Source organism: Pleurodeles waltl, chromosome 6 (genome assembly GCF_031143425.1).
Source record: "Pleurodeles waltl isolate 20211129_DDA chromosome 6, aPleWal1.hap1.20221129, whole genome shotgun sequence".
Classification (NCBI taxonomy): Eukaryota; Metazoa; Chordata; class Amphibia; order Caudata; family Salamandridae; genus Pleurodeles; species Pleurodeles waltl.
Window position 1 is genome coordinate 441,777,022 of NC_090445.1, and position 27,676 is coordinate 441,804,697.

The 27,676-nt window shown below is 44.2% G+C and overlaps 1 protein-coding gene across 1 annotated transcript in view; it reads right to left on the reverse strand.

Annotated features, from left to right (window-relative positions):
- The window catches only part of DSTYK (dual serine/threonine and tyrosine protein kinase), a 327,446-nt gene that overhangs the window by 223,267 nt on the left and 76,503 nt on the right, over positions 1-27,676 (reverse strand). The window contains exon 2 of the mRNA XM_069238535.1: positions 15,042-15,427. Coding sequence (XP_069094636.1) covers positions 15,042-15,427 — 386 coding nt within the window. The remainder of the gene's footprint in view (positions 1-15,041; positions 15,428-27,676) is intronic.

Consider the following 27,676-nt stretch of genomic DNA (forward strand, 5'->3'; position numbering starts at 1 on the left):
GGAAACTGTCCAGCAGTCCCTCTGTGTGACACAGTTGGCACCGTATGGCTCCTTATGGAAGCTGTTCCACTGCAGAAGGGATGTACAAAGCCTATATAGGTGTCACTCCGGCACACAGACGTAAGCTACTTTCAAGACTGTCCTTTCCCTCATATGTACACCCCAAAAGAAAATTGGTGCGACTAGTGTGCAGATTCCTAGATTTGGCATATTTTTAATTGATGGAGTTAAACCACAGAAGGGGTGGGAGGATGAGATGGGCATCAGGAATCTGCAGCTAGATAGAGCCTTCACCAGAAAGAGTGCTACCAACGGTAAATAGCTTGTTCTTCTGAGAGACTTCTATCTGCAGATTCCTCACCATTTGTGCAAAAACCAAAGCACTACATATTTGAAGGCGAGTCTATGGATGGACTCAAATCAGAAAGCCCACAGGCTCATGTGGGCAAACCGGACTGTCCAGGTAATAATGCTTTGCAACCATTTGGAGGGACACCCACGGAGCCGCCAGGCAAATGTCCAGACTCTTCATGCCAACACAGACGTGGTCCTATTAGAATGAACATGCAATCCTTCTGGAGAATGCTTTTTAGCCAGTGAGTGGTAGATCTTAATAGAGAGCCTCACCCAGTTGGGAGTTTGTTCTCTGCTGAACAGGCTTGCCTTTTTATATTTTTTCCGTACTAGAGAACCCCACAAAGGGCTGATTATCCACACAGTGTTCCCTGGTACATTCTAGGTAAAGGCTAAGCACCATCCTTTTCCTTAGAGGGGTGAAGCAGAGCACAGAACACCAGCAAGGTGATAGTCTAACAGGCACCGAACAGCATCACAACTTAAGGCCCAAAGGATGCCCATATCTGCAAAAGCAGATCATCTGGAATGAAGATGGTATTCATTAGGTTGAGCCTGAAACTCACTCACATGCCATACTATTCTAGTGATGAGGAACACTGTCTTGAGGATGAGAAGTCCCAAGAAGCAGCTGTGAAGCAGCTCGAAGTGAGTGCACATCAGAAAGGTAAGGACCATGTTAACATCCCACTGTGGCGTGACAAAGGGAGTGGGAAGAACCAAACATAGTAAACCTTTTAAAAACAACAAAATAAGTGAGAATTTAGACAATGAGGGCTGGTCTGGAAAGTGCAAATAAGCTGAAAGAGCTAAAAGGCAATTGTTAACTGTGCCCAGAGCAAAGCCTTGCCTGGCCAGGAACAAAACAAACACAAAGTAAGAACCCTGCCCTGCTGCTGCAACAGCAGATCCTCCCACAGGGGCAGCCTGATCGGAGTACAGCTGCTCATGCCCAGGAGTTCTGAATATCATACCCTGTGACCAGAGGCCACTAGGATGACTTGGACCTGGTCGGCCCTGATCTCCTCAAGAACTCGAGGCAGGAGTGGCACTGGCAGAAAGGCTTGGAGGAGTCCTGAATTCCACACAAGACAAAACACATCTCAGAGAGGGATACACCCTGGAAACTCCAATGCGCAGAAGGGCTGACATTGCACGTTCTCAGTGGTGAACAATTTGAGCCACGGTTTTCCCCTTCGCTGATGAGACTTTGCACCACCTCGGGGTGCAAATGCCACTCATGATTTGCTAGGCACCGACAGCCAAGCTCCTCGACCCTGGAATTCAATGATGCTGCCAGGGGGCCCACACCACCCGGGAAATTTCTTAGTGGTCCATCAGTTTTCTGAATCGCGCGTCTCCTGGTACAGGGTCCGTGACCCTGCCCCACGCCGCTTGTTGCAGTTCCACAAGGCAGTGGTGTGGTTTATGTGTACCTGTACCACCATCTCCTTGATGGATTGAAGAAAGACTTTCGACACCAAATGATGGCCCTCCGCTCCAGAAGGTTGATATTGAGCCAGGGCTCCACCGGAGACCTGAGGTCTCTGATCTCCACCTCTCCCAGATGGTATCATGGAGGCCCATGAATGGACTCACTATAGTTACGCCTCATTTCTTAGCACTCTAGAAATCACAATGTCTTTGCCTTGCATTGTTGTACATTGCACATTTTTGTCTTTCATGCCACTGTTTTGAAAAACACTAATTTCACTTGCTGTGCAGCCACTTTCCTGGGATTCTGTCTGTACATTATCTGACTGCTCAGTGGGCACAACAAGTGCCAGGAGTTGTTTTCGGCCCATCCAGCAATCGTTCCCTGGCTGCTATAGACATAACACAGTAGCTTTACACTGTAACCAGCTAACGTTATATATTAGGTCCCTTTCTGTTTATTTTTTTGAGAGAGGAGGAATCTAGCAGAGCTGACATGTTTGGGGAACAGATATCCTCCGGGGCATGCAGCCTTTGTAAACTGGGGTTTACAGTTTCCTACACGGACCACTTGACTTTGCAAACAGAGGTATGAGGGAGGAGGAGGTGGAGAATGAGAAGGAAGAGGAGGACAATAATAATAAGCCTTCCTGTGCATACAGATTACATGGTAGTTGCAGGCCACTAGATTTGCATTGTGATGGCAGTATGTGTGTTATACAGTTTTGTAACTGCTATTCTGATTTTTAGAATTATTGACAGTATTTTAATGTCATCTAATTTGCTTCATAATAAACTGTTAGTTGCAATAAATACATTATGTACTTTCACTGTGTCTTTTTTACTGTTGCTTTGGATATGTAGGACTGACATATTGTATGAAAAGGATTGACCTGTTTGCCACTGTTCCCTGAGAAAGGGGACAAACCTGCGCAGAATGTGCTCTCCTAGCAATGGCATGGCAGAGTACCTGTTCGATAACCACACCATGGTGAAAAGTCCAGTTAAGCTAAGTTTGGCATACATTTCGGACTCCTGAAGTTGCCTTTCCATCTTTCCTTGTCTTTAGTGCAAGAGCAAGGAAGTCCCTGAGAAAGGGGGCTAGAGTGTTGTGCATTTAGGGTTGCCACAATTACTTGTCACTCTGTAAGGTTAGGAGGACAAGTAAGTTCTCAGGTGAGCTAGTCTGGTATTTTGGTACAACAGTACTGGTATGGCAGAAGATCTGTTGTTGCAAGGCACAGTTCTGCAAAAGCAGACTCCCTGCAACAATTGGACCTAGCCGAGTAGTGATTCATCAATCACCACTGTCAGCCCTGAGGGAGAGAGAGAGGGAGAGAGGGAGAGAGGGAGAGAGAGAGAGGCCAGTGCAAATGTTCTGCAGTCTCCTCCAAAATATGAATGTGGTTGGATGCCCAAACTACTGGTAGTCATACTAGTTTTGTGAACTCTTATTTTTAGTTCAGTTACATTTCACTCATGTCAATGAAGAGATTGTCTCATTGATGTTGGGCCCACTCAGTCTTCAAATCCCACTGCAGAGTCCACATATGCAACCTGGCATGCTCAACCAGCAGGATGCAGGAGGCCATGAATACCAGCAGCCTCAGAGTCGACCTCACTGAAATCCAAGACCAAGGCCGAAGATCAGGATCATAGCCTGAATGTCCTGGATTCTCTTTCCCAGGGGAAAGGCACAAAACCGAACTGTGTCTGGAATGGTTCAGATAAAGGGAAATGTCTGAGAAGGAGTATGCTGGGCACCTTGTGGAGTTTGGATTGGCTTGAGGTATGGGCCACCCATGCCAAAGCCACAAAAGGAGCAGTAGGACTGATGTGGCTGGCAAGGTGGAGTAGATGAGTCCAGGGAGCGTGCCGTGGCCCTGCTCTGCTTGAACTGCCAAAGAGCAGAATCTGCCTTGTCCCCCAAACAGACAAATCCCATTGAACAATATATCTATGACAGATAGCTGAACATTGCCTGAGAAACCGGTAGACCGCAACCAAGCATGACTGTGAACGAGAGACTGGTTCCAATGGCCCTTCCAAATGAATCAGTGGTGTTCAAGCCACAACTTATTGTTAATTTGGCCATTTATCCTAAAGGGCGTGGGTATAGCACGGCAGCTGCCAGTTACAAGTACCAACAAGCTGGTGGATGAAAAGACCTTCCTTCCTTGGTAGCCAAACCTCCTTTTCTGGCTATTTAGGGTCTCTGCTTTGGGGAATTTTTCAGATAACGAATCCAAGAGCTCACCAGAGTTCCTCTGCATCTCCCTCTTCACCTTCTGCCAAAGGATCGACCGCTGACCTGCTCAGGACGCCTGCAAAACCGCAACAAAGTAGCAAGACGACTACTAGCAACCTTGTATCGCTTCATCCTGCTGGCTTTCTCGACTGTTTCCAGGTGGTGCATGCTCTTGGGGTAGCCTGCCTCCTCTCTGCACCAGGAGCTCTGAAGAAATCTCCCGTGGGTCGACAGAATCTTCCCCCTGCAACCGCAGGCACCAAAAGACTGCATCACTGGTCCTCTGGGTCCCCTCTCAGCACGACGAGCATGGTCCCTGGAACTCAGCAACTCTGTCCAAGTGACTCCCACAGTCCAGTGACTCTTCAGTCCAAGTTTGGTGGAGGTATGTCCTTGCCTCCCCACGCTAGACTGCATTGCTGGGTACCGCGTGATTTGCAGCTGCTCCGGCTCCTGTGCACTCTTCCAGGATTTCCTTCGTGCACAGCCAAGCCTGGGTCCCCGACACTCCTTCCTGCAGTGCACAACCTTCTGCGTTGTCCTCCGGCGTCGTGGGACTCCCTTTTGTGACTTCGGGTGGACTCTGGTTAACTTTTCTTCTAAGTGCCTGTTCAGGTACTTCTGCGGGTGCTGCCTGCTTCTGTGAGGGCTCCCTACGTTGCTGGGCGCCCCCTTTGTCTCCTCTTCCAAGTGGCGACATCCTGGTCCCTCCTGGGCCACAGCAGCACCCAAAAACCTCTACCGCGACCCTTGCAGCTAGCAAGGCTTGTTTGCGGTCTTTCTGCGTGGGAACACCTCTGCAAGCTTCATCGCGACGTGGGACATCCATCCTCCAAAGGGGAAGTTCCTAGTCCTCTTTTTTCTTGCAGAACTCCAAGCTTCTTCCAACAGGTGGCAGCTTCCTTGCACCCTCAGCTGGAATTTCCTGGGCTCCTGCCCACTCTCGACACTGTCGCGACTATTGGACTTGATCCCCTTGTCTTACAGGTACTCAGGTCTGCAAATCCACTGTTGTTGCATTGCTGGTGTTTGTTCTTCCTGCAGAATCCCCCTATCACGACTTCTGAGCTCTCTGGGGGTAGTAGGTGCACTTTACACCTACCTTTCAGGGTCTTGGGGTGGGCTTTTTTTCTAACCCTCACTGTTTTCTTACAGTCCCAGCGACCCTCTACAAGCTCACATAGGTTTGGGGTCCATTCGTGGTTCGCATTCCACTTTTGGAGTATATGGTTTTGTTGCCTCTATACCTATGTGCTCCTATTGCAATCTACTGTAACTTTACACTGCTTGCAATACTTTTCTTGCCATTGCCTGCATAATTTTGGTTTGTGTACATATATCTTGTGTATATATCTTATCCTCATACTGAGGGTACTCACTGAGACACTTTTGGCATATTGTTATAAAAATAAAGTACCTTTATTTTTAGTACTTCTTTGTATTCTTATGATATTGTGCATATGACACCAGTGGTATAGTAGGAGCTTTACATGTCTCCTGGTTCAGCCTAAGCTGCTTTGCCATAGCTACCTTCTATCAGCCTAACCTGCAAGAAACACCTCTTCTACACTAATAAGGGATAACTGGACCTGGCACAAGGTGTAAGTACCTATGATACCCACTACAAGCCAGGCCAGCCTCCTACACTGGAGGTCAAGGTCTTTGGCTGTCCCATGCAATACCGTGGTTTAAGAAGCACTTTCTTCATTGGCAGGACCAGTGGATGAGGGGAACCCTGACTCAGGAGAGTAATCCAGGCCACCAGTCTTTTGCAACTTGTCATACCAATTCTCTTCATAGTATGACTGGCCATTCTCATTACCCACGTCCTAATCATTGTTGAATCCGTTCCAAGCAAGGAATGCAGAGAATGTGTTCTCCCTTGCTAAGGCTCGGGTGGAGGAAGTGGTGCCCTGACTACAGCTGGGCATGGTCTCAGTTGAAATCTAACATCCGGCGCAGGCTGAGTCAGAGTAAAATAGGTACCTTATCTTCAGGTCTTAATGGAGTCGGCATCTGCAGTGAAGTTCTAGAAAACACCAAGGACCTTAGCATCGAAGGTGGAGTTGGTGAAGCCAGAGGCGGCCCTGTTGTGGACTGAGAGGGCCCAATCAGTGCAGAGGGCGAGCCTGCCAGCAGTATTCAGGATCTCAGCTCAATGTGGCCCAAAGGTGCACCAAAGGGATCCAAAGAGGCAGACCATGCCTCAAAGAACTTTTTGAACTGTTTAGGAATGGAATGAAAGGCCCAGAAACTAGGGTTGTGCTGGAACAAATCTCACATTACGCTCAGATGTCTATTGACTTCGGAAGCGAGATCTAGAAGCATGGTGCCGCCCCACACCACTCTCAGGAGAGAGAGAATGGTGTAAAGGAGCACAGTCCCGCTTAGATTTCTGGTGTTTTTTTTTTTTTTACTTACCCAACAACTTTGATTTAGAAGACGACCGACCCTTGTGACTTCTGAATCTGGAACAGGGTCAAACTTTCGACTTGGAGTGGTTTGGTCATGGAGTGTTCTGGCGACTGGCAATGTAGTTTCACCTTGCGGTCTTGTATTGTCTTTGGGTTCATCAAAGCACAATCACTGCAGGCCTTAGTGGTGTGACTTGATCCCAGTCAACAAAGGAAAACCCGATGGGGGGTATGCCATTTATATAAGACAGTCTGTAGAGGTTTCAAAACCTGTTTTTTGGGAGGTAGCATTTCCTTGCAAATCATTTTAAAATTTTGTGGTAAAAAGGGGTCTCAAAGAGACAAGGAGTAGCTTCTGATTGACATCTGGTGGCGTGGAAAGAAAGGAAATGAGGTCAGCACACTGAAGTAGTGCCTATATAGCCTCTGCACATCATTTGCAGAGCGGAGCACCATCATTGCAGAGCTGCACATAGCAAGCCACCAGCGTGCAGAAATACTGCTGAAACATTTTTGGTTTTGCTGTGATGCCTGAGGAAGGTTCAAAGGGTGATGAATCCGCAACTAGAAGTCGCTATCAGAAACTGCTGTATAAATGTGTCAGGCATGTGCTTGCAATAAAAAAAAAAAAAAAAAGTAACAGTAAATGGACTATTTGGAATGCTGTTTTGCAGAGTGTATCATTGTTTCAAAGTTCCAACAAGGCTGCCATTTTTAACAGCAATACATCACCTTGGAGCAGTAAATTGTAATGCACCTGTAATGTAATTACAATACACCTCTAAAGACCTGTTCACTTCAGCTTACATTTGTCACAATACATAATTCAGCACTACTGCCTGTGCCATAACTTTTCATTAAAAAAAAAAAAAAAAGATTTATGGAATAATTATAACATTTCAAATTGAATCAAACCGGTCTGCAGGGGGGAGAAATGTAAAAAAAAAAAAAACATTTACTTGCCCATGGGACAGGTTGATCCACAAATCTACTTGTCCTGTAAACAAATCCACTTGTCCCTTTGGTGCCACATTGTGTGGCAATAAATTATGGCAGCAATCTCATCACAAGGGCTTGGATAATGGCATCTCTGATTATGGAGGGCTCATACTATAGTAGGGTTGGAATTCTTGCAATTACTGCTTTTTGCCACCTTTCCAGAGATCTACATACTGGGGCTGGAGAAAGAATTAAGCAATAGTTACATGGTTGGAATGCACTTTGTAGTCTGTGTAAACCTACTAATGGGATGTTCTAGGGATTTTCACCAGCTCTTCTCTAATCTTTTCCCATACTGAGAAAGCTTGGAAGTGTACTTCTGACATGTGTAGAAATAAAATGTCCTCCACGGCTGGGGAAAAAGTGGTTGAGGGAAAGCGAATTTGGAAACGCTTAACAGATTTTCTCATGAGCAAATCTACACATCTATATTTTCTCATGCTAAATGCAGTTCACAAGTATTTTCTAGGAGTAGGATTTCCAGGCCTACTTCTGTAAATTATTGTGAATTCATGAAAGCTGTAAATCTGCACTAATGCAAGGGCATATCATGAGTGCACTTTTTGGACTTCATTTAAGAATTGTGCCCCTAATTAGGTCTTCAGTTAACCAAGACCTTTTGTTTTTATTAAAATGCGGTCTCTTTCTCTATCTATAGACTGGCCTCCCTGTGAGTGACAGCATTTTGCTCTTTTACAAGGAGCATATCGGCACACAAAGTAGTTGTGTTCAGTGCCAGAGACTACTGTGGCAATGTGTACTTCGAGACCAAAAACATTATTGCTTTTTGCCAATGTCTGTTATAATGGTGAAGGCCTGGGAGCTCCCACAACAATCAACTTTTACAAAAACCATGTCAAAACAAGACACATTGACAAAAACAAAAGGCTGATCACCAATGTCAGAACTATTGGCTTTGCCAATAATTGTTTATTTTCATGTTTCATATAATCTTGTTGAAACTGGTTGCACTGATTTTCCATTATGAATATTGTTTGGGAATACTTGCCTGCATCAACACATATTAGTGGATTTTTCTTCAAAGAAATGGTACCTAAAATTTCACAGTAGCTTAGCAAAACAGTTTTTCCCCCAATCACATTTTTAGTGAACATTTGGTTTGAAAGCAAAGACTCGACAATCGTGCTTTCAAGCTTCTGCAAATATTTGCAACTAACCAGAGAGCATTCTGGGAGCATTATACGTAGACTCACATCCTTAAACTTTCGCAAACGTGTGCATACTGGGACCGTGGTCAACAGTGCAGTCCGAGATTACATTTCCTCAGAGTGCTCACCCTAATAATAAAGGCTTTGCATTGATGCACCAAAAATACAAGTTCGAACAGCATTAACATATGGACGCAAATACCTTAACTGCAGACAATGCCCTTCACTGATCAATAATGTGCTACTGTGACCTGGGAACCAAAGGGTTTGTGCTGCAGGGGACTGGGCATACTTGTCCTAATGACAAAATAAACATGGAAACTAGTTGTCCTTGACCCCAAACACACCCCTGCCTGGTCTTTAGCCTTCCTAATTGGCTTGTCTCTATAGAAAACCTTAGTTCTAATATAATGAGCTTAGGTTCTCCCACAAGGCAGACATCAGGTGCACAGTCATTAAATTACAATTGCTCATAATGTTGCATATGGCAAAACAATATAGTATCACTGCAAAGAGGGCCCAACAAAGATTATCACAATGCAACACATCTAACACCATGGTTTATCAGAGTGGTTTATCACAGGGGTTAATCAACAGCAAAAATAAAATACCTGTTCAAAGGTTTCAACAGTAAAATGGCAATCGAGCCTTAAAGGCTACTATTTGTGTCTTTCACAATAAATAAACCAGACCAATTGCTTTTTTGTAATGCTACATAATAAACAAGTCAGGCTTATGGCACCTGACGTATCGCATCACTTGCGTGTCACCATGACCAGTTCAGGCCTACTGTATTAAACAAGGCACAACGTGCAATAAGCGCTCGTTCAGCTTAAGCATACAACTTCTGCCCATCAAGAACAGCCGCACTAAAAATGTATATGAAATGTTTTATTTAAACATAGTTCTTTCACAATTATGAGGAGAATTGTTTTTCAAGTCGTGGCTGAGGAGCAGGGGGATTTAGTGAGTTTTCATTCAAACTGGAGTCTGCAGAGCCAAATATCGAAAGCTGGGTACAAAGTAGACAGTCATCCCCACCCTCCTGCCCACAATCTCAGATATGGTATGAAAACAGTGTTAAGGCAGACTGGAGCGAGTAAGGATGCAGAGGCAAGATGCAGAGGCAAGATGCAGTGCACAAGAATACAGGTTATTACATCACGATCCATGACATCAGGAATCATTACTTAGGAAGTACATTTAAAACAGGATTTAAGGTAAATATTTTTATGTATTTTTTTTTAACCTAATTCAATTTGAGAAAGAATATTTCATTAAATTACTATTAATTTTAACTTACCTGCGATGTAATGACTTACAATATAAAACTACTAATGTAATGGTAGCATACCACGGAAAGGCATACTGAGGAGCCTAGTCAGTACAAGTATCCTGATAACACACAAAGTAACATTGTTGTTGGCACTATCAGAAGCAACATAGGTTAAAAGATAAAAAATGAAAAATAAAAATAAAAAACGGAGTTCATAGCTAAACTAGGGAGTACGGTATTTTCTAAAAGATGAAATCCTATGTCCTGACTAACCTGACCTGCAACGCTCTGCTTTTGATGTTTTCTAAATGCTGCCCCAGCACTGTCAGCTGCATCAAAAGGCCTGCCCTGTCAACAGGTCATGATGAAGACCCCGAGAGCTCGTCATCCACAAAAACCAATGTAAAGTGTACTCAAATTTTAAAATGGCAGTCCACTCTAATCCAGCAAATTTCCCTGTCCAACAGTGAGCCTTGCAGTCCCATCTGTACTTTTCCACATATCCCTGTAAATTAGTTTTGAAAGCGTGGTCTAAAAATACCCACAGACAAACAAAGCCACTCAGCTCTATCACCCTTGTGGGAAAGTGGAGGGGTCTGCAAGACACCCAATAGCTGATCTTTATTTAAAAAAAATATATATGCAAGTCTGTTGGCGAGAGGTCTAGAAAGGGCAGAGACTGCCCTCTCAAACAGTTCCCTCAAACATGTAGGTGTGTCTCTGCTTTGAGACAGCCTACATCCAGAACTTGATAGGCAGCACACCCTCTTAAAATCTCTGAGGACTCTCAAACTGCCACCTTCCCTGTTTCTGGGACACGGGTAGTATCTTCTCACACGCACCTTTGAGATCTCCTTTAACACAGCCCTTGCTTCCACCACTCCATTGGTTAGAGCGCCAGCAGAGAACCCTTTCACACCGAAGAGCAGGCTTGTGGTTCCTGGAAAGGCAAAGCAAGAAACTTGGGATTCTACTGAAAGATCCAGCTACAGAAGTTGCACCCACATGGAGAACCTAACAGTCAACACCTTTAACAGACACATTTAGTGAGGAGCAAGCCCTTGAAGGCGCTTCAGATTAGCGTGTGTGCTACAGAAGAGGTGGAGTTACTACTGCATCAATATTCTTTCAAGCTGCAGTTTGAGGTCAACCCTAGCTGGAAAGAGTGTGATATAAAAAAATAAAACATGCCAACAAGAGAAGCCTTGGGGTTGCTTGTTATAAATCAGATTCCAGCTTTTTATGGCTGTATTCTCGAGATGGGCCACATACAGGCAACTTCGAACCACGAGAAGAGATGCGGCACCTGCACACAGGTTAAGAAGAACAACCCATTCTTGGAGTACTACATGTTACAATGGCGAGTTTCTCACCACAGACTGGATTTCTCTACTTTTCAATACTACCCACGAGGCAGAGCAGCTACAGACAACACCGGCCTAGAGTTCCAGCAACACGTGCAGCCGCAACACAATTCAAAATAAAGACAAAAACATGAACACGCTGAATCAGAAGTATGAGGAAATGAAGAGATGACGTAAGTATCAGTTTGTATGAGACTATTTAAAGCACAAGAGCGGATGTTACTTTGCACTTTTAATCTCGGGCACTGATTTCATATAACAGATCCTCTGACAGTTGAATAATATAGAGCATATTAGTTCTGCCTGGTCGTTTTGCGTGCAGCTCTCGAGCACTGATCAACGTTTTGAAGTAGGGAACTGAAACCACTTCAGTTAGTAAAGTCTACGGGGAGGCCAGAGGCATGCAAAGCAGCTGTTCCATGCAGAAGATCTGGCCACTGGGCTACAAGGTGGCGCTCCAGAAGGGCACTTTTAGCATAAAGGCCCTGTACTCACGTGGAAGGGGGGAGTCCGAACAATTTGTGATACAGCTACTCTGAGTAAACATTAAGAGAACCTACTCGAAGGTCAAGCTTGAGATTCCAACCTTTTCAGTTGGAACGGGGCGGGCGAAGCGGTTCAAATTCTGTACCTGAAATTTGCAGGCACTCTTACCAGCTAATTTCAGCGGGATCAAACACATATATAGTATTAAACCTCTTGCTCAATAAAGCCTCAGTGCAGATTAAGTGAGAAAGTTGAAATAATTTTACAAGTTGTATCCGTTTACGTCTGGCTTTACATTACACCTCAAGCCACAAGGAGGTATTTGATGAAGCAACATTGGTAGGCTTTCTAAAACAGTGAGCCTGGTTGAGGCTGCCACATTATTTAAATCCAGACCCGGAGCGCGCCACCACTGCGCAGAAAGATATGCACAGTGCTTCTTAGAAGACACGCAACGGAGGCATGCCACTTAACATGTTGCAAATCAAAAAGGAAGCGTTTGGAGTCCGTCATCCGATTAGACGGATACAAATCATCCCCACCGGTCCAAACAAGGAGTGAAATGCTAGGGTGGGTCAGCCTCGTGATGATCGAGACAGAGCGGACACTGTGGTGTTTGTTTTCCCGAAGCTTTTTGTGACGCCGTTTAAATTAAATGAGGCAGTTAACGTCTTCAAGGGAAAAATAAAATGCAAACAGCGAATCCTTTATTTGGAGTTAAATTCAAAAGCTAAAACCATCTCTGGCTTTGATCACAAGCACGATTTCAGATGCCCCTGGAACCGAACAGGACCTCTCTAGAAGAGCATGCTAAAGCCACGAGGGGTAGAAGGCAGTGCCTAATTTGAGTCAGTTGTTGCCGGTGGAGGGGCCATCGGCACGTATTTTTAGGGACCGGCAATTATTTGTCCTCATCATCAATCAGATATTTACTGAGAGCGTGCAATGGAAAAGCATGCGAATCCGAAAGACGGAAATTTGTCACAGAGGGAGAAAACAGGAACCTGCAAGAGTGAAATAAAGGGGCAGGAAGTACCTCGCGTTAAATTACGGAGGCATGAGTTGGATTTAAGACTACCAGCCGTGGTATTCTTTGCGCAAATGTTGAATTGCAGCGACCCCCGGCTTCTGAGCAGAGTTTGGGCAACAGCATTTTTTTTTATTTTTTTTTTTAAACAAATTAAATACTGGTAGCTGGGTCATACTGTACTATATCCTGAAGGCGTTTAGGTCACGCTCCAGACAAACAAAATGAACTACGATCTCACAGTCTGATAAATGTAAAATACGTAAATCAAAGTATAATTTTAAGTAGTCACACCTTTATAAAGAGCAGAGAACCATCGATTAAATAGCTCGGAGGAATAACTAATCTACACAATAAAGATAAACACCAACACAAATTTAGTAAAATTAGCCTTAAGTCACTGAAAAAGTGTGGTAAATAAAAAGTTCAGACATTAGACTGACAAAGAACACAGACTCTCCATATTGTAAACTCTACAGCCAAATGTTTAAACCTCACAGCACCATTTTTTAAATGGTAATGGTTAAAAACAATGCTTATATGTCTAATATTACTCACATTGTAGAACATGTAATTAATTGCAGCAGTACACATCAGAAGTCGGAACTTTGATCCACTTCAGTTTAATCTATTTTGGAATATTTGTAGGGCGCCTGTTGTGTGTTTACTAATGACATGTATTATGACATGGACAGGTTCCACGTTCCTATATGACATAGCGAGGCTCGACTGAGACAGTTGAGGCTCTATGCATGAGGAGCGTGGTGGACCCATTTTCTGTACCACCATATTTGAGAATGAAGAAAATTTCCACATTACTGTGTCGCATATCCATTTGTGGCATAAGGAGGATACATCAGCGCCCCAGGCAAATGCAAGGCAGCTACACTAGGGAAAGTCCCAAAGTCTTAATTCAAGAAAACAATGCATCATTCTTATCCTGAAAATCACTTTTGATGCACAATGGGAAATATACATAGACATATGGTTTGCAAGAGGAGGAAGGGTTATACACACAGATAAGAGGAAGAACGGTTCACACACAATGACCCACTGTCATGTATGTGACCCCAAAAGGACACAAGCCCAGATTTTCTCTAGGGCTAAAATAGATCATGGTGCTTTCTTGTCATTTTAATTAGGCATATGTGAAAAGGATCAGTCTAAACAGAGAGATTGAAGTCAGTGGTTGCTCCCTTGTTTCTGTGGATTGTTTAGAACACTCGCGAGCTAGCAAACTTTAAGACATGTCTCGAAACCTCTCCTTGCTTCCAGATCACCAGCCACCTGGTCATCAACTTTACATAAACAATGGGCTGCCACCATGGACGTTGTGAACGCCAGTCTGCATAGAGCTTATCAAAAGGAGTATAAGGAAAACCAAAGCAATAAGTGCTGCTCATTATTTGTTTTTCCATTCTACGAATCAATGCCAGTTTCTCAGAAGACTTCCACCACTTGCAAAATCAAGGAGCACAAAAGGAGAGATGTGTGTGCAGGGAAATCATCAGAACACCTCACCACTCTGCCAAGAAATAAACATGCTGCCAAAGATTACATATATTAGCAATGTAAAACAAACAAAAGTTTGTCCCCACCCCCAAACTAAAATAAAACGCTAGTGGATATTATTGTGGTGGTTTGTTCACCTTTATTATCCAAACAATAACTCAGAGGGCAGAAGATGCAATGAAGGCACATTTAGCCTCAAGGACAAGAGAGGAACAGCCTGATCCACAGGAGGCTCTGAGTAACAAGACGGAGGAAAAGTGGCAGATGGACAAAAGAGCTAAGGAGGTACTAAGGTAAGCAATTCTTGTACTTAGACACCATAAAGCCCAGTGTACATCTACATGTATGTGTTATCTGAATAGTGCAAACCTAGCCAGAAAGCAACAGACTGCTGCACAGGGTCAAAAGCAAGGAAACAGTAAAGTGATTGGAGAGAAGCTGCTTCCTGGGAGCGGAAGTGGATTGTTACCGCATTGTAATGTGAGCTTTTATTGATGTACCCAAGCTGTACCTATTGCTTGCTAGAGAAGAGTCCACTGATACTACATATACTGCATTTGTTCTGTGTGCTGGGATGTTTTCAATACTACTTTGTACTTGAGCCAGGTACAATCTAAGGGTGGTAATGCATTCTATGCTCTCTTACGTAAACTTACAATTCCAATAAACTGCAATCACCTAGAGTGTACTTTGAAAACACAGCAAGATCATAAGTAAAAAAAAGAATAGGATGCATCAAAAGATGGGTACTAGTGTACCTGTAGGAGAAGATGATGCAATGTGACTTCCAGCTCTGCTATCCGATGAGCTGGATCCTGGTCATCATCATGTATCTCTAGGTCCTCCTCTGGAATAGTATCCCACTTCCCACGGTGAGCCGCCAAGAGGTGCACTAGCTCATACTGTCCAGGAAGGGCCAGGCACAAACAGGTCTGTTTCCCATGCTTGAAACGAATACGTCGGCGTTTGCACTGCTCAGGGCTATCATGCTGTGAGGTGGGTAGGAGCTGGTCACCCAAAAGTGTGTTCAAGACTCGACAGCGAGCAGCACAGTTCTGGCCCAAGATAAGGAGGCACGGGTTACAGTGCACCTTCAGTTTTCGGTAATCCTCATGGCTGGGAAAGGACATGCAACTCAGCTGACCTAAAGGACAAAGTGGATACAAAATAATTAGTAAGCTTCTTTCACATGCCAAATCGAGTTGGGTATACTAACAACTGACCAGTATCAGAACTGTACAAACAATTACCATTTCTTTTCTACAACAAATGTGGTCAGGTTGAATTAGGGACAAAAGACGCACAGTACTGCCTCACCTCCGACTACTCAGTCGGACCACAGCTGTCACAGTGCTAGTACTATCCCTGGTGGAAGGTCCCATTGAAGTATATGAGATTCTGGGCCACTTATAAAGAGGGGTTTTCTCTAAATAAGAGTCAATAAATGGTCAAAGACTTACATGCCAGCAACTGGATCTGACAGAAACTATTCATAACATCAACTGCAAATTCCTTTGGGGCTAAATCATGTGTGTCAGTCTCACCTAGCCAGCATTTTGTTCTCCATCAGTGGGCTTGGAGCCCACCCACTATTTACCATTGGTTTTCTCCACTCTCATTTCCTTGCTATTTATTGGCCATATGTGCCAGGATTCCCACATTTTCTGTGTGCTTCTCGCTTTGCCTGGAGCATTCATACAGTTTTTGTATCCCTCCACTGCTTTTTTGTTTTAAGAGCTACTTTTTCCGTTTAGTACTCTATCAGAGTGAGTCTTGTTCAGCTGGCCCCATCATGTTGTGTACTTCTCCCCCTACAGTGCCTCACCTTCTTCTCCCTGGCTCTTCAGTGTTGCTTGCCCCCACTGGCCCTCCCTCCGTTGGTATCCTGTTGTTGCTTCCCCTCACCCCCCCATCCACTCACTTCCCTCCCTCCCTCATTCAGTTGTTGCCTGTCCCCACACTCCCTCTTTCCACCGTACCCATCATCCATGCTTTTGTTGTGCCCGTTGCAGCTCTCACAACCAACATGGCAGGTACTATGTGGGCTATGGAAGAGTGAGCCTACTCGGACAGTAAACAAATGTAGTTTCTCTGGCATTAAAACATTTTGTCTGAGGTAGTCGCACCCGCTAGAGGTGAGTGCATCCTCTCTGGTAGGTTGCAGGACTCGTTTTTTCTGGCAGTCTAGCCTTACCCGTCCCTTCACGAAGCTGATGGGGTACTGGTGCCTTTGATGTCCAGAAGTAAAACCACAAGACGTGGTGCCATCTCCTTCCAGTACGAGTATGGGCCATATGGCAGTCAAAGCACAGCAATCAGCAGAAGGGCTCCGCCTTCTCTCCCACCTGAGGTTGCCACTGCAAAAGGACTCTAAGCACACTTCCTGTATTGCCAGATAATGGAGTTTCAGGCAAACGTACTCACCATATGCAAATTACCCTTCTAAAATGATTAATTTAAATAAAGAAAAACTCAACTAATCAGCATTCATGATTTCTGAATTATAAATTTAACTTTACATAGAATGCATCGATATTGAGCAGGAGAGTTCAGTTCAATGTCAAACAACCTACTTTCCAGAAACCTTGACTGCTACACAAACGGATGCCATTATAATGTAATACTAGTCCAGATGGCTGCCGCACTGCCTGCAGTCAAACATGATCCATGCATGTGGGGTCGACTGAAAATTAACACAAGGGCAGGGAAGCAGCTTAATGCGCTTGCCCTCCTGTTCTAAACATCTACCTGCCCTCCCGTTTGCCACCCCCACTTGATTGCCAAAGCCAACAGCTCGCATATAGGTAAGATCGGCTGGCTTTTCTGGCTGGTTTCTCTCTTCTCAGGTTGTGGACAGCAGGCTCAGTCCTATTCTGATCTTCCTCAGGTCAGGAATGTTCTGAAATGGGTACATGGAGATGCCTCATTTATGCCTGGCACGAGGTGCTGGTGAGGATGACCCCTGCAGATGCCCTAACCAATGAGGGTAAAGGTCCCTAGGACTAAACCTTCCCACTTTGGGCATTTTCAAGATGGACAAAACCTCTGGCCACTCTAACTTGGGCTTTGAGGACGGTGGTGTTTACTACAGTAATCCTAGTGTTCTTCCATATCTAGCACTAAAATCCAATTTGAGACAGATCTTGTACCCACAACAACCTCAGAGAGACACATACTGTGCAACAAAATCTCAGCTTTCAGCAAGCAGACCGATACACACAAATTGTTTTTGCATCCTATTTGCGTCCCATATGTTCTAAGAAACCTAGTGGGACTGTCAAACAAGCTTTGACACTGTAAGGTCGAAAAAGGCACACTGTAATTGGGGTCCATCTGGCTGGAGGAGAACAAAAGAATGTCCTTGCCTAAGTGTTAACTAACATTTGACTGTGACAGAGGAGCTCTAATTGGAATGCACACAGAGTATCATATGAAAAACGCAAGCAGACCTGTCAAGCACAATGTGACATTCAAGGAGGATTTGACACTAATGTTAAAAAGGATCCTCATAGCCCCACTCTGCATATTCTGTTAGGCTCAGATGGGCCTTCACTGACCATTCAGGTCAGCCTATTGTTTGCTCCCTGGAACAAGTTTACACCTCACTTAAGCTTATTCAAACACTATTTACTGGCTGGCAGACGTGAGAGTGAAATTTGCAGATTTAGCCTCCACTGACTTCAAGTAGGGCAAAGTATAACTTTCTAGAAGTCCTCTTTCCGAAATATATATAGTACAAATCGGACTTCACCAGTGAACTGAGCTTGCAGTATATATTTCAAAAAGTCAAAAAATGTAAGTTGTAGCAGTTCCATAGCAAGAGGTAACATTTATTACACTTTATGTTGTATCCCAATGTTCTTGTATGGAACAGCCAACCCTGCTCCAGTGAAAATAGCTCCTATGGCCTTTTCACTGAATCAACATGTTTAACATTAAACTTTTACATGTTCTACTTTTACATACCACGTACCCTGCCATATTGGAAATAAGGCCCACTTAGAGGTGGCTTGTTAATATTTTAAATGAAGGTTTAGGCCTGTTAAAAAGGGGTTAAAGGCCGAAAGACGAATTTGCAGCTTAAACTGCACAGTCATGCTACAATGGTAGGCCTGGAGACATGCTTTACAGAGCCACTGCAGTGGATGGCACAATGAGTGCTACAGTCCACTGATATTTAATTTACAGGCCCTGAATACACTGGGAACATGTGCTAGGCACTTATAGGGAAATTAAATAAACCAATGAGGTGCACACCAATTTTATTACGTTGAACTGAGGAGCACAAGCACTTTACCACTGGCCAACAAAAATGGTTTTAGCAAACAGGCAACAAAATACATGATAAGCATGCTGAAAAGGCCCTTTACCAACACCCTCTTATCTGCAAAGTGATGCATGTAGGAGCCCAGGAGATGTAATTTGTTTCTGTCCTTTGGAAGCTGGCTATGTTAATGTATTAGGCTCTCAATTACCCGGAGTGCTACAATGGGGACTGGCGTCCACACAGCAACAGACCCAGCTAGGTCTGATCCCTCAGAGAATCCCAAGATCCAATGTACTCCTACACTTTATCACATTAGGCACATGCTTTGTTGCGTTCCACCCTGCTAGTCAGTTATTCACATAGATTTTGAGGAGTTCCCATGTTTCTTCAAAACAGTACATTTTGACCAGTTTGGCAGATAGCTTGTCCATGGTGTATATGCCATATTTGCAACCACCACAGTCTAAAGGGGACCAGACATGTGGGGACAAGGCTCATGCTTCCAGAAATGGACGCCAGGCTAACTTGGATCCGGAGGCATAGCAAGCACAGGATGCAGCCCGAGCGATTGCCAGTGGCTGAGATTAATTCAAGCACTCCATCCATCATCTTGTTGTTTTTGGATCTGCCGCCCTAAGTGTGCCAAGTATGCCCAGACAGGAGGCCTGGGCTCATTGTGCAACTGGATTTGAGCTATCTTAGCTGATGAGGGGTGATACCCCGAAACCAGTCCCAGGTTGCTCGTTTCCAGTCCAGGAAGCACCTGGCCTGGCAATTCGGGCTGGACTGTTCCCATGGGGAGCAGGAGTCAAAGCTGATTTGCATATGGCTGGGTCCAAATTAGAGTGGTATGGTGGGCAAAAATATAAAAATAAAAACAATTTATTGGGATGCTGCTCCTAGCGAATGCCAGTGGCTGACATTAATTCAAGCATTCCATCTATCACCTTGTTGTTTTTGATTGCCGTATAGGCCAATTCGACTCTGGGTCCTGGACCTGCAAATTGCCTCCAATTCCCACCATCCTCCTCTGCTGATCTCTGGCCACTACCTCAAATATAAATGGGAAGTCTTTCCTCAACAGGATAGCCACCCCTTTTGTTTTGTTGGCAGACAGTGAGTGAAATTGTGTAGGGTACCAGCACGTTCTAGGTTTACCAGCATCATGGTGCAGCAAATGTGTCTCCAGTAACAAAGTAACCCCAATGTCTTTGTCATGGAGCCATTTTAGGATAGCACAGCACTCGACTTTAATGTTCATGCCCTGGACATCAAGGAGGACCAGCTGTAGGGCAATTGCCATTGTGGAGAGGCACAATGGCCCTTTGAATCATGGTGGTGCCGCAAAAGGCATTTTTTGTTATTTTACATAATTGCAAAAGAACTGACAAATGTATTTGTGTGACAAGTTACCAAATGAAAGGAGTGAGATTTGCTTAAGTCGAATGCTAAAATGTGAGTCTTACAAAAATTCAGAAAAAGCTATACTACTTTTGTTTTTTTTTTGCACACGGTGCAATCAAATACAAATCGCTCAGGAGACGCACTCAACAATGAACTTTCAAGCTATCAATTTAAGGGCCACGCTATTTAGTATCCTTAAAATGGAGCGGCAAGGAAGATGAGGGAGTTTATTTTTCATATCAGATTACAGCAGAGGAAATAAGATCCCATAGCTACAGATTTTCATTCCACAGACAACAGCATGCCGGCAGCCTCCTATGCAAAAGAGCCATTTAGTCACAGCACATGTATGAATACATACGTTCTGTGCTAATTTCTACTGGCATGTGGCTATTTCAAACAGCTGCAGCCATGGCAGGGCAAATCAAGCAGGGTCTTGCATCCAAAGAACTCCACCTTCTATACAGGAATCAAAAATGCATAATTCCTTGAATATATAGATATGCAATGCAAGAAACATACTATCAACAATAAAATGGTACAGTACATAAAGAGTGCCCCCAACCCATCAACAGCAGTCCCGGAGGTTAGTCATTAAAGCATAAGGAGATCAATAGCCACTCTAATTATTATGACATGCACTATAAACAGGCTAACGGACATATGGAATGTGATGTAGGCCATGACTAACTTATGTGTTGTACTTCATAAGCAACCATACAAATGACCAACAAAACGGGATCACAACTCTATATAGAAACATCCAGATCCATATCTGAACAGAAAAGTGATTTGGGATACTAAAGACTAGGTTAAGAGGAATCAGTTATTCAGATGATACAGCTCGCATTGATCCCAAGAATAACTGAATAACTGCAGTGTGTGCTAAGCTTCACAACCTCTCAACGAGGTGAGAACAGCACACGGATGTTGATGACAATCAGGATTTGGGTAATGGGCCTATGCATGCCACAATAAATGGTAAGGCTAAGGGTTCTGGCTTGTAAATCTGTAGTTGCAGAGACATTGCAACAAACGTATCTGCAAAAGCAACATAAAAATGCAACTTTATCACTAAAGCAAACAATGTTTTAACATTGCACATGAACACGGTGGACCATATACTGGGACGTCTGTTGACTTGATGGAAAAAAATAAATACATAAAAACCACAGGAATACCAACAATATTACTTTGTTTTTTTATATATAGCTCTTCATAAAGCATTTTCACCATTTAAGCACTGTAAACAACAGATGCAATTATTGTCCGATTTAATGGCATTCAAACTCGTGATCGACAGATACCTGCAGATATCAGTGGCAATGATTAACCCTGAGCCAAATAGCTGAAATAGCGCACTTTCAGGCATTTGCAAGAGTATCTGTAATGGCAGAAGATACAAGAGAGGCTAGTGCAAAGTCCCCTTTGGTGGTACTCCCCTGGAGGAAGGAGTCAGATGGAACAGGACCCAAAGAGTGCTACAAGGGTCAAACAGGTGGCAGTTGCTCCAGCCTTAGCAGCTTGTTAGGATTCTCTTGGTGTGGCCTAGTCCCTCACCAGAATAAAAGACCAAGTGGCACAGACCCATCGGTGACAGTGCCTCAGAGTCTCAATGAAAAAGAGCAGTGTTATAATGCATACAGCTAGACATAGCTTCCTGCGTAGCCTCTTATGCGAAGGGCTTGACTTGTAGAATGGGAGGGGGGGGGGGGGGCGCTTTGTTGCATCAGTGACTCTGGGTAACTTTGAAGGGAGTATAGGAAGTTGATGTGCCTGGCTTAAGCAGGTGTGGAGAGGGGTTTGTCTTGTGCAATAAAGATACTTGGAAGAAACTCTACGATGTCCAGAAAGTTGTTACATTTCATTTGGCATTAACTTGGCCAGGCAAAGATTAAGCGTCAGGAGAACCCTAAAATACGAACCCAACAGACACTGATGCGAACATTATGTGTCATCCTGTAAAACCTGACAATTCAAGGTAAGAGATGCTACTCAGCATAGACATCGGCCCATACTAAACACATACGGCGCAATATATAGAAAGTTCTTATTTAATGGCAGAGGAGCAAAGAAATTACTAGCTCCTCGCCAATCAACGCAAGCCCGTTGTGAAATAAATTACTTTAATTGCTCTTCCTGCACACACCACAACCATGAAACTAACTATTGACAGGTTCAACAGTGTGACCTTTCATGTGGCGTGCACACAGCTCTCATGCGCCTGCACAATTGTATTCATCTCAACATAAAAGACTTTATATTAAAAAAGAAAAAATGAGCGCCGCCATAACACTTTTGCATAAGTGAATTCATCTTTGTGGCACACTGCCATATTTAGCCCTATTTAGCCCCACCGCCGATAAACATTAAGCACGGACAGGAGCACTTCGTGTGGTGGCATTTCACGAGGCTAGCACTCCAGCCGCTGCACGTCGCATGCCTGCACAATCATATGTACCTCGATATGACACTATAGACTCTTAAAAGAAGAGGTCTAGGGAAATTGTGTGAGGGTACCACGCATTATGTGTTTATTGATATAAATTGAGGCCAGTGTGGAACTCTAACCGAGAACGTTGAGGCTTAATAGTGTTTAAGAGTCTGTGAGAATTTTCACTAGTGTTAAAATTAGCAATCTTAATGTGCATGATAATGATAGCAGTTTTCAGGAATGTGTGAAAAACCTCAGTAATATGCTCTTAACGTTTGGAACTCCTAATGGCTTTTGTGAGCAGAAGAAAAATTGATGGGTCATTGTTTCTAACAAAAATTAATGGAAAATGATTACTAATTATGGTTGACTCATTAACACCAATTTTGGCAGACACAACCTTTGAACATTTTTGGCCTAATTCTATCAGTCTAACAGAACCCGATATTATTCCCAAGGCTTTGGGGAACGGGGGGGGGGGGTGGGGGGGGGTGGGGTGGGGTGGAGGGGGGGGGGGGGGGGATGGGGGTCTGAGGAGTCCCGATACTGACCTGCTTGGGAGTTCTGGGACTTTCTTGGGTGGCTAGGCAGACAGATTTGGACAAAAGTATATGTAGCTGTCAAGGGACGCGACATTGGAGGATGGAACGTCTTGGCTAAACTAGACATTCTTTTAGGTCCAGTGCATAAAACGCCAGTTGCTTTGAGCGGTATGCCTGTTTTAGCCATTGGTATCGATAAGGATATTATCTAGGTAATGGTTCCTAAATTTCGCAGACTTTAAAAAAAATGAGATTGGAACAGTTAAAGGTTTAGGAGCATCCTATTTAATTAAGTAAAGGTGCCACACTGAACAATTTATAAGGTAGGATCTATACCAATAACTTTGAAAAAGGCGGCAAATGTTTTGGATAGGCTATGTTCCAAAGGGGTTACAATTCCCATCGATTCACTCCTCAAGGCGCCTTTTTAATTATTTACAGCGGCAGTTTGGTTTGGCATTGGCAGCAGTGTATTCCAGAAAATGATGGACATTTTACTTAGTGAGAAAATATGCAGACTTTTCAAAATGACAATTTTTAATGATAGGAAAGGACATCATTTAAAAGGTATATGAAGGTGTCTTGCACATTTGAGGCAAAAGGGAAATTGCATCTAAAACAGAGAAACGTAAACTTGCTCAACAGGTTGATTATCTTGGACACAATCGCAGCAGAGGGTATCAAACGTAACTTATTATATGTGCATTTATAGTGTTTTCCTGCTAGAAATAACTGGTAGAGCGGGAGCGAGACCGGGAGAGATTTACCTTCCTTAGTGGACCTCGTCCGCTTTTCTTTTCGGTGCTTGCGCATGCACGCTGACACCGAATACACAAGCTCGGTATCAGTCCCCCAGAACGCCAGATGGGGTGAAAAACAAAATAAGGCTCTGCCTAGGGAAATAAGCAGGTGCTCCCTCCACATTTGAACAGCTGATTTACAATATACATTCTGTGCGGCTCAGCATATTTACCACACTCATTAAATTACCTGCTTCAGCAAGATATTACCATGGAATGCTACACCGATGAGGAGGATCCCCAGTTGGATCTACAAGGCAATCAGGATGAATTCCAAATGGAAGAGCACCTGGTGGAAGCACTGGGGTACCATGTGCAGGATTCTGTGAATTGATCATTAATAAAGGCTCTTGAGCCATTTCCGCAGCCTCTGGTGAGATTTGGCAATAGAAAACTAATGGGAGGATCCCACCAAACTAATTTACCTCCTCAACTGCCATTCCATGAATCTGACTCAAGCCCGAGATCCTCGGCTGATATTTTGGCGCCTCTGGGTCCAGAGACCACAAGTATGAGGGATCTAACCTCCAAGGCCTTTTGAGGATTCTGTCCGCCCCCCATTTACGAGATACATCATATGACACCTCCAATCATGCCACAAACTGACAAGTAACGAGATGATTTCCAACCTCCTCAGAAAAAGAAATGCAAAACTCAGCACTCCTCTACAGAGGTGTCAGAACCGTCTGGGCGCAATCTGAACCCGAAAATATCATCCACCCATGACCTACTGAGTGGGTTCCTTGTGCGGAGGTAGAACACTATGATCAAGAGAAACTATGTAAAGGTTTTGAGCGCGATGTTCATAATACCCAACAATTGAAGTGCCCTCGACCATCACTCCTTGGCAAAGTGGCAGACACACCAGAGTTAGACCTCCAATATGGCGACTTTTCTAAAAAAAAAGTTTGCAAAAGATCCCAAGAAATGTCTTGAACTCCGGATGGCACGACAAACTCTTAGACCTATCCGGTCCCCTGACTAAAATCCTTGAGCTTGCCGATTATGTGAAGGATAATCATTCCCACTTAGATCCTGAGGAAATCTTGGAACAGGCTCAGAGAGCTATATGTATACTCAGAACCGCCAACTGTACTAAGTCAGTGGAATGGTGTACATCCTTTCTAATAAGAACTGACCCTAAAATCACTGACCTAGCATCAAAGGAAGCAGGATCATTGGCTAATAGTCTATTATTAGGTGACAAGTTTGCCAAGAATCTTGGCAAATACGTAGCCACCCTTTCAGCCCTAGAAAAGGTCCAAATGTCAAATCAAGAAGGTTTTCAACAATGCCCTTTTTACTGGGTGTTAGAGGTCCAATGCCAGGCCAAGGTTTTCATCAGACCTCCAGAGGTTTCACCCCCAGAACCAGCGGAGGCTTCTCAGGCTCGAATTTCAACGCCATAAGATACAGAGGGGGCCAGGGTAGAGCCCACAATGCCGGATATCGCGGCTGAACCAACGCAGCAGATGCCAATTTTACAGGTAAAACTCATTCCTGACTCAGATGTCATTCTGAGGGGGGAGCATTTTGTGAATCAATGGGCTCCCACTACACAAGACTCTTGGGTATTCCAGATGACACAGGCTTTTCACCCAGAGTTTTACTCCTCCTTGATATAGGCAATTTCTCCAACTCCTCTCCTTTTTTCACCTGACAGACAGCAAGTTCATTACCAAAGAGGTCAATGCTCCGATTAAAAAAAAGGGGCCATAGTAGAGACTTTTCCCCATTCACAGGGTTTCTTCAGCACAATATTCTTGGTACAGTAGAAAAGTAGGTGATCTCACCTTGTATTAAAATCTGAAACATTTTAATTCTTGGATAATATACCACCATTTCAAGATGGAAGGTACCCATTTGCTCAGAGATCTTTTACAGGAAGGAGACTGGATGGTGTGCCTCGACCTTAAGGATGCCTATCTGTCAGCTCCAATTTTCACTCCCCATCGACTATTTCTCCAGCTTCAATGGGGCCCAGACTTATTAAGAATTTACAGCCCTTCCCTTTCGTCTTTCCTCAGCCCCTTGGTGTTTAACCAAGTTGCTTCGTCCAGTCGTTCAATACCTCATAGAATAAAGGGTAAGTGATTATTTACCTGGACGATAGTCTGATCTTAGGGTAGAGCACAGACGTGGTCATGCTTTATCTCTCTTGGGCAATTCAATTGCTTCAGGATCTGGGTATTTGCATCAATCACATAAAGTCAAGTATGCGTCCCTCCCAAACCAATGAGTTCTTAGGTTTTCAGACAGACTCTATTAATGCTCAGCTGAAATTGTCCCTCCCCAAACGGAATTCCATCAAGAAAGAGTTGAGGAGAGCCCTTGTCTCTCTTACTAGATCATTGAAGATTTTGGCTCGTCTAGGAGGCCTACTAGCATCTTCTATCCAGGTCATATTTCTGGGATCCCTCCACTATCAGGCTCTTCAACGACTGAAGATTTAACATCTTCGAAAGGTGTTAGCATACTCAGAGCAGATAATGCTTTGGGAGGAAGCCAGGAAGGAGATTTCCTGGTGGTTGGATCACATGGATGCATGGAACGGCAAAGCCAGTTTTGCATCACAACCGAAAGTGATCACAGAATCAGATGCCAGCCATTGGGGCTGGGGCCGCGATGTGGTATGGTGGAGACTGGGGTCAGATGGTCACCGTAGGCAGTCCGGTACCAAATCAATTGTCTAGGGTTGTTAGCTGGAGTGTTTGCAATCAGGTCCCTATACCCTCTCACAGCAAAATGTTGCATCCTCCTAAGAATGGACAATATCTCAGCTGTCAGTTACATAAATCACCTAGGAGGGGTACAAAGTCTAAACTTCTGGCTGAGATTGGCAAGGACTTTTGGCACTACTACTGCCTGGAATGCCAGATTATGGTAATGGCTGAATACATTCTGGGAAACCCCAATGTGAGGGCAGACCGGAACTCGCAATTCCAGCGATTGGAAACTGCACCCTAGGATATTTCAAGCCATCCATCAACAATGGGGCACATGCCGGACAGATCTTCTCGCTTCAAGACTGAATGTGCAACCCCAGATTTTCTTCAAGTGGAGGCCGGACCCTCTGGCAGCAAGTTCAGATGCATTTGTACAATCATGGTCGTCAGGGATCCTTTATGCGTTGCCCCCATTTTGCATGATCCAAAGAGTTTTGGTACAGATCAGAGGACAGAAGGTGGAGGTAGTGCTGGGGACTCCCTGTTGGAAGGCCCAGCTTTGGTTTCTGGAGGCAATGACGTTGTCTGGTAACCTCCTGCCCCTACTCAACTTCATCAGACCTTGCTATCACACCAGTTTGGTCTACATCATCCGCTGATTACATAGGGCCTTCTGTCTCTCATGGCATGGAGACTTTCGGAAAACAGTGGCAAATGTCTGGAGTTTCAGAATATGTAACGTTCTTCCTCCCATAGTCTTGGGCTCCCTCTACTCACAAACAGTACGAATCAGCCTGGCGACAATGGGTTAGTTGGTGTGGTGAACGGAGTGTGGCTCCCGTGTGGGGCTGGAATTCAGGCGATTGTAAACTTTCTATCAGAACTGGTCAGTCAAGGTTTAGCTTACAGGACAGTGAATAAGTTTAGATCAGCCATCTCGGCGGGACAGCCTCATGTTGATGGTAAGCCAGAAGGGGAACAGCCTATAGTCTGTGGACTATTAAGGGGCGTTAGAATGGTAGATTCGCCTCAACCCAAATATGCAATGTTATGGGATGTCAATGTGGTCCTAACATTTCTTGGGAATTGGCCTTCTAACGAAGATCTTTCTCACAAACAATTATTTGCAAAATCAACACTCCTTTTCTGTTTGATATCCTGTAGACGGGTCTCGGACGTAAGAGCACTAGATATTGCAGGTAGAGTATTCATACCCTGAGGTCCTGCGTTTCGTCATAATAAGAAATTGTGTGTACTTAAGAGTTTAAAAGCATATGAGG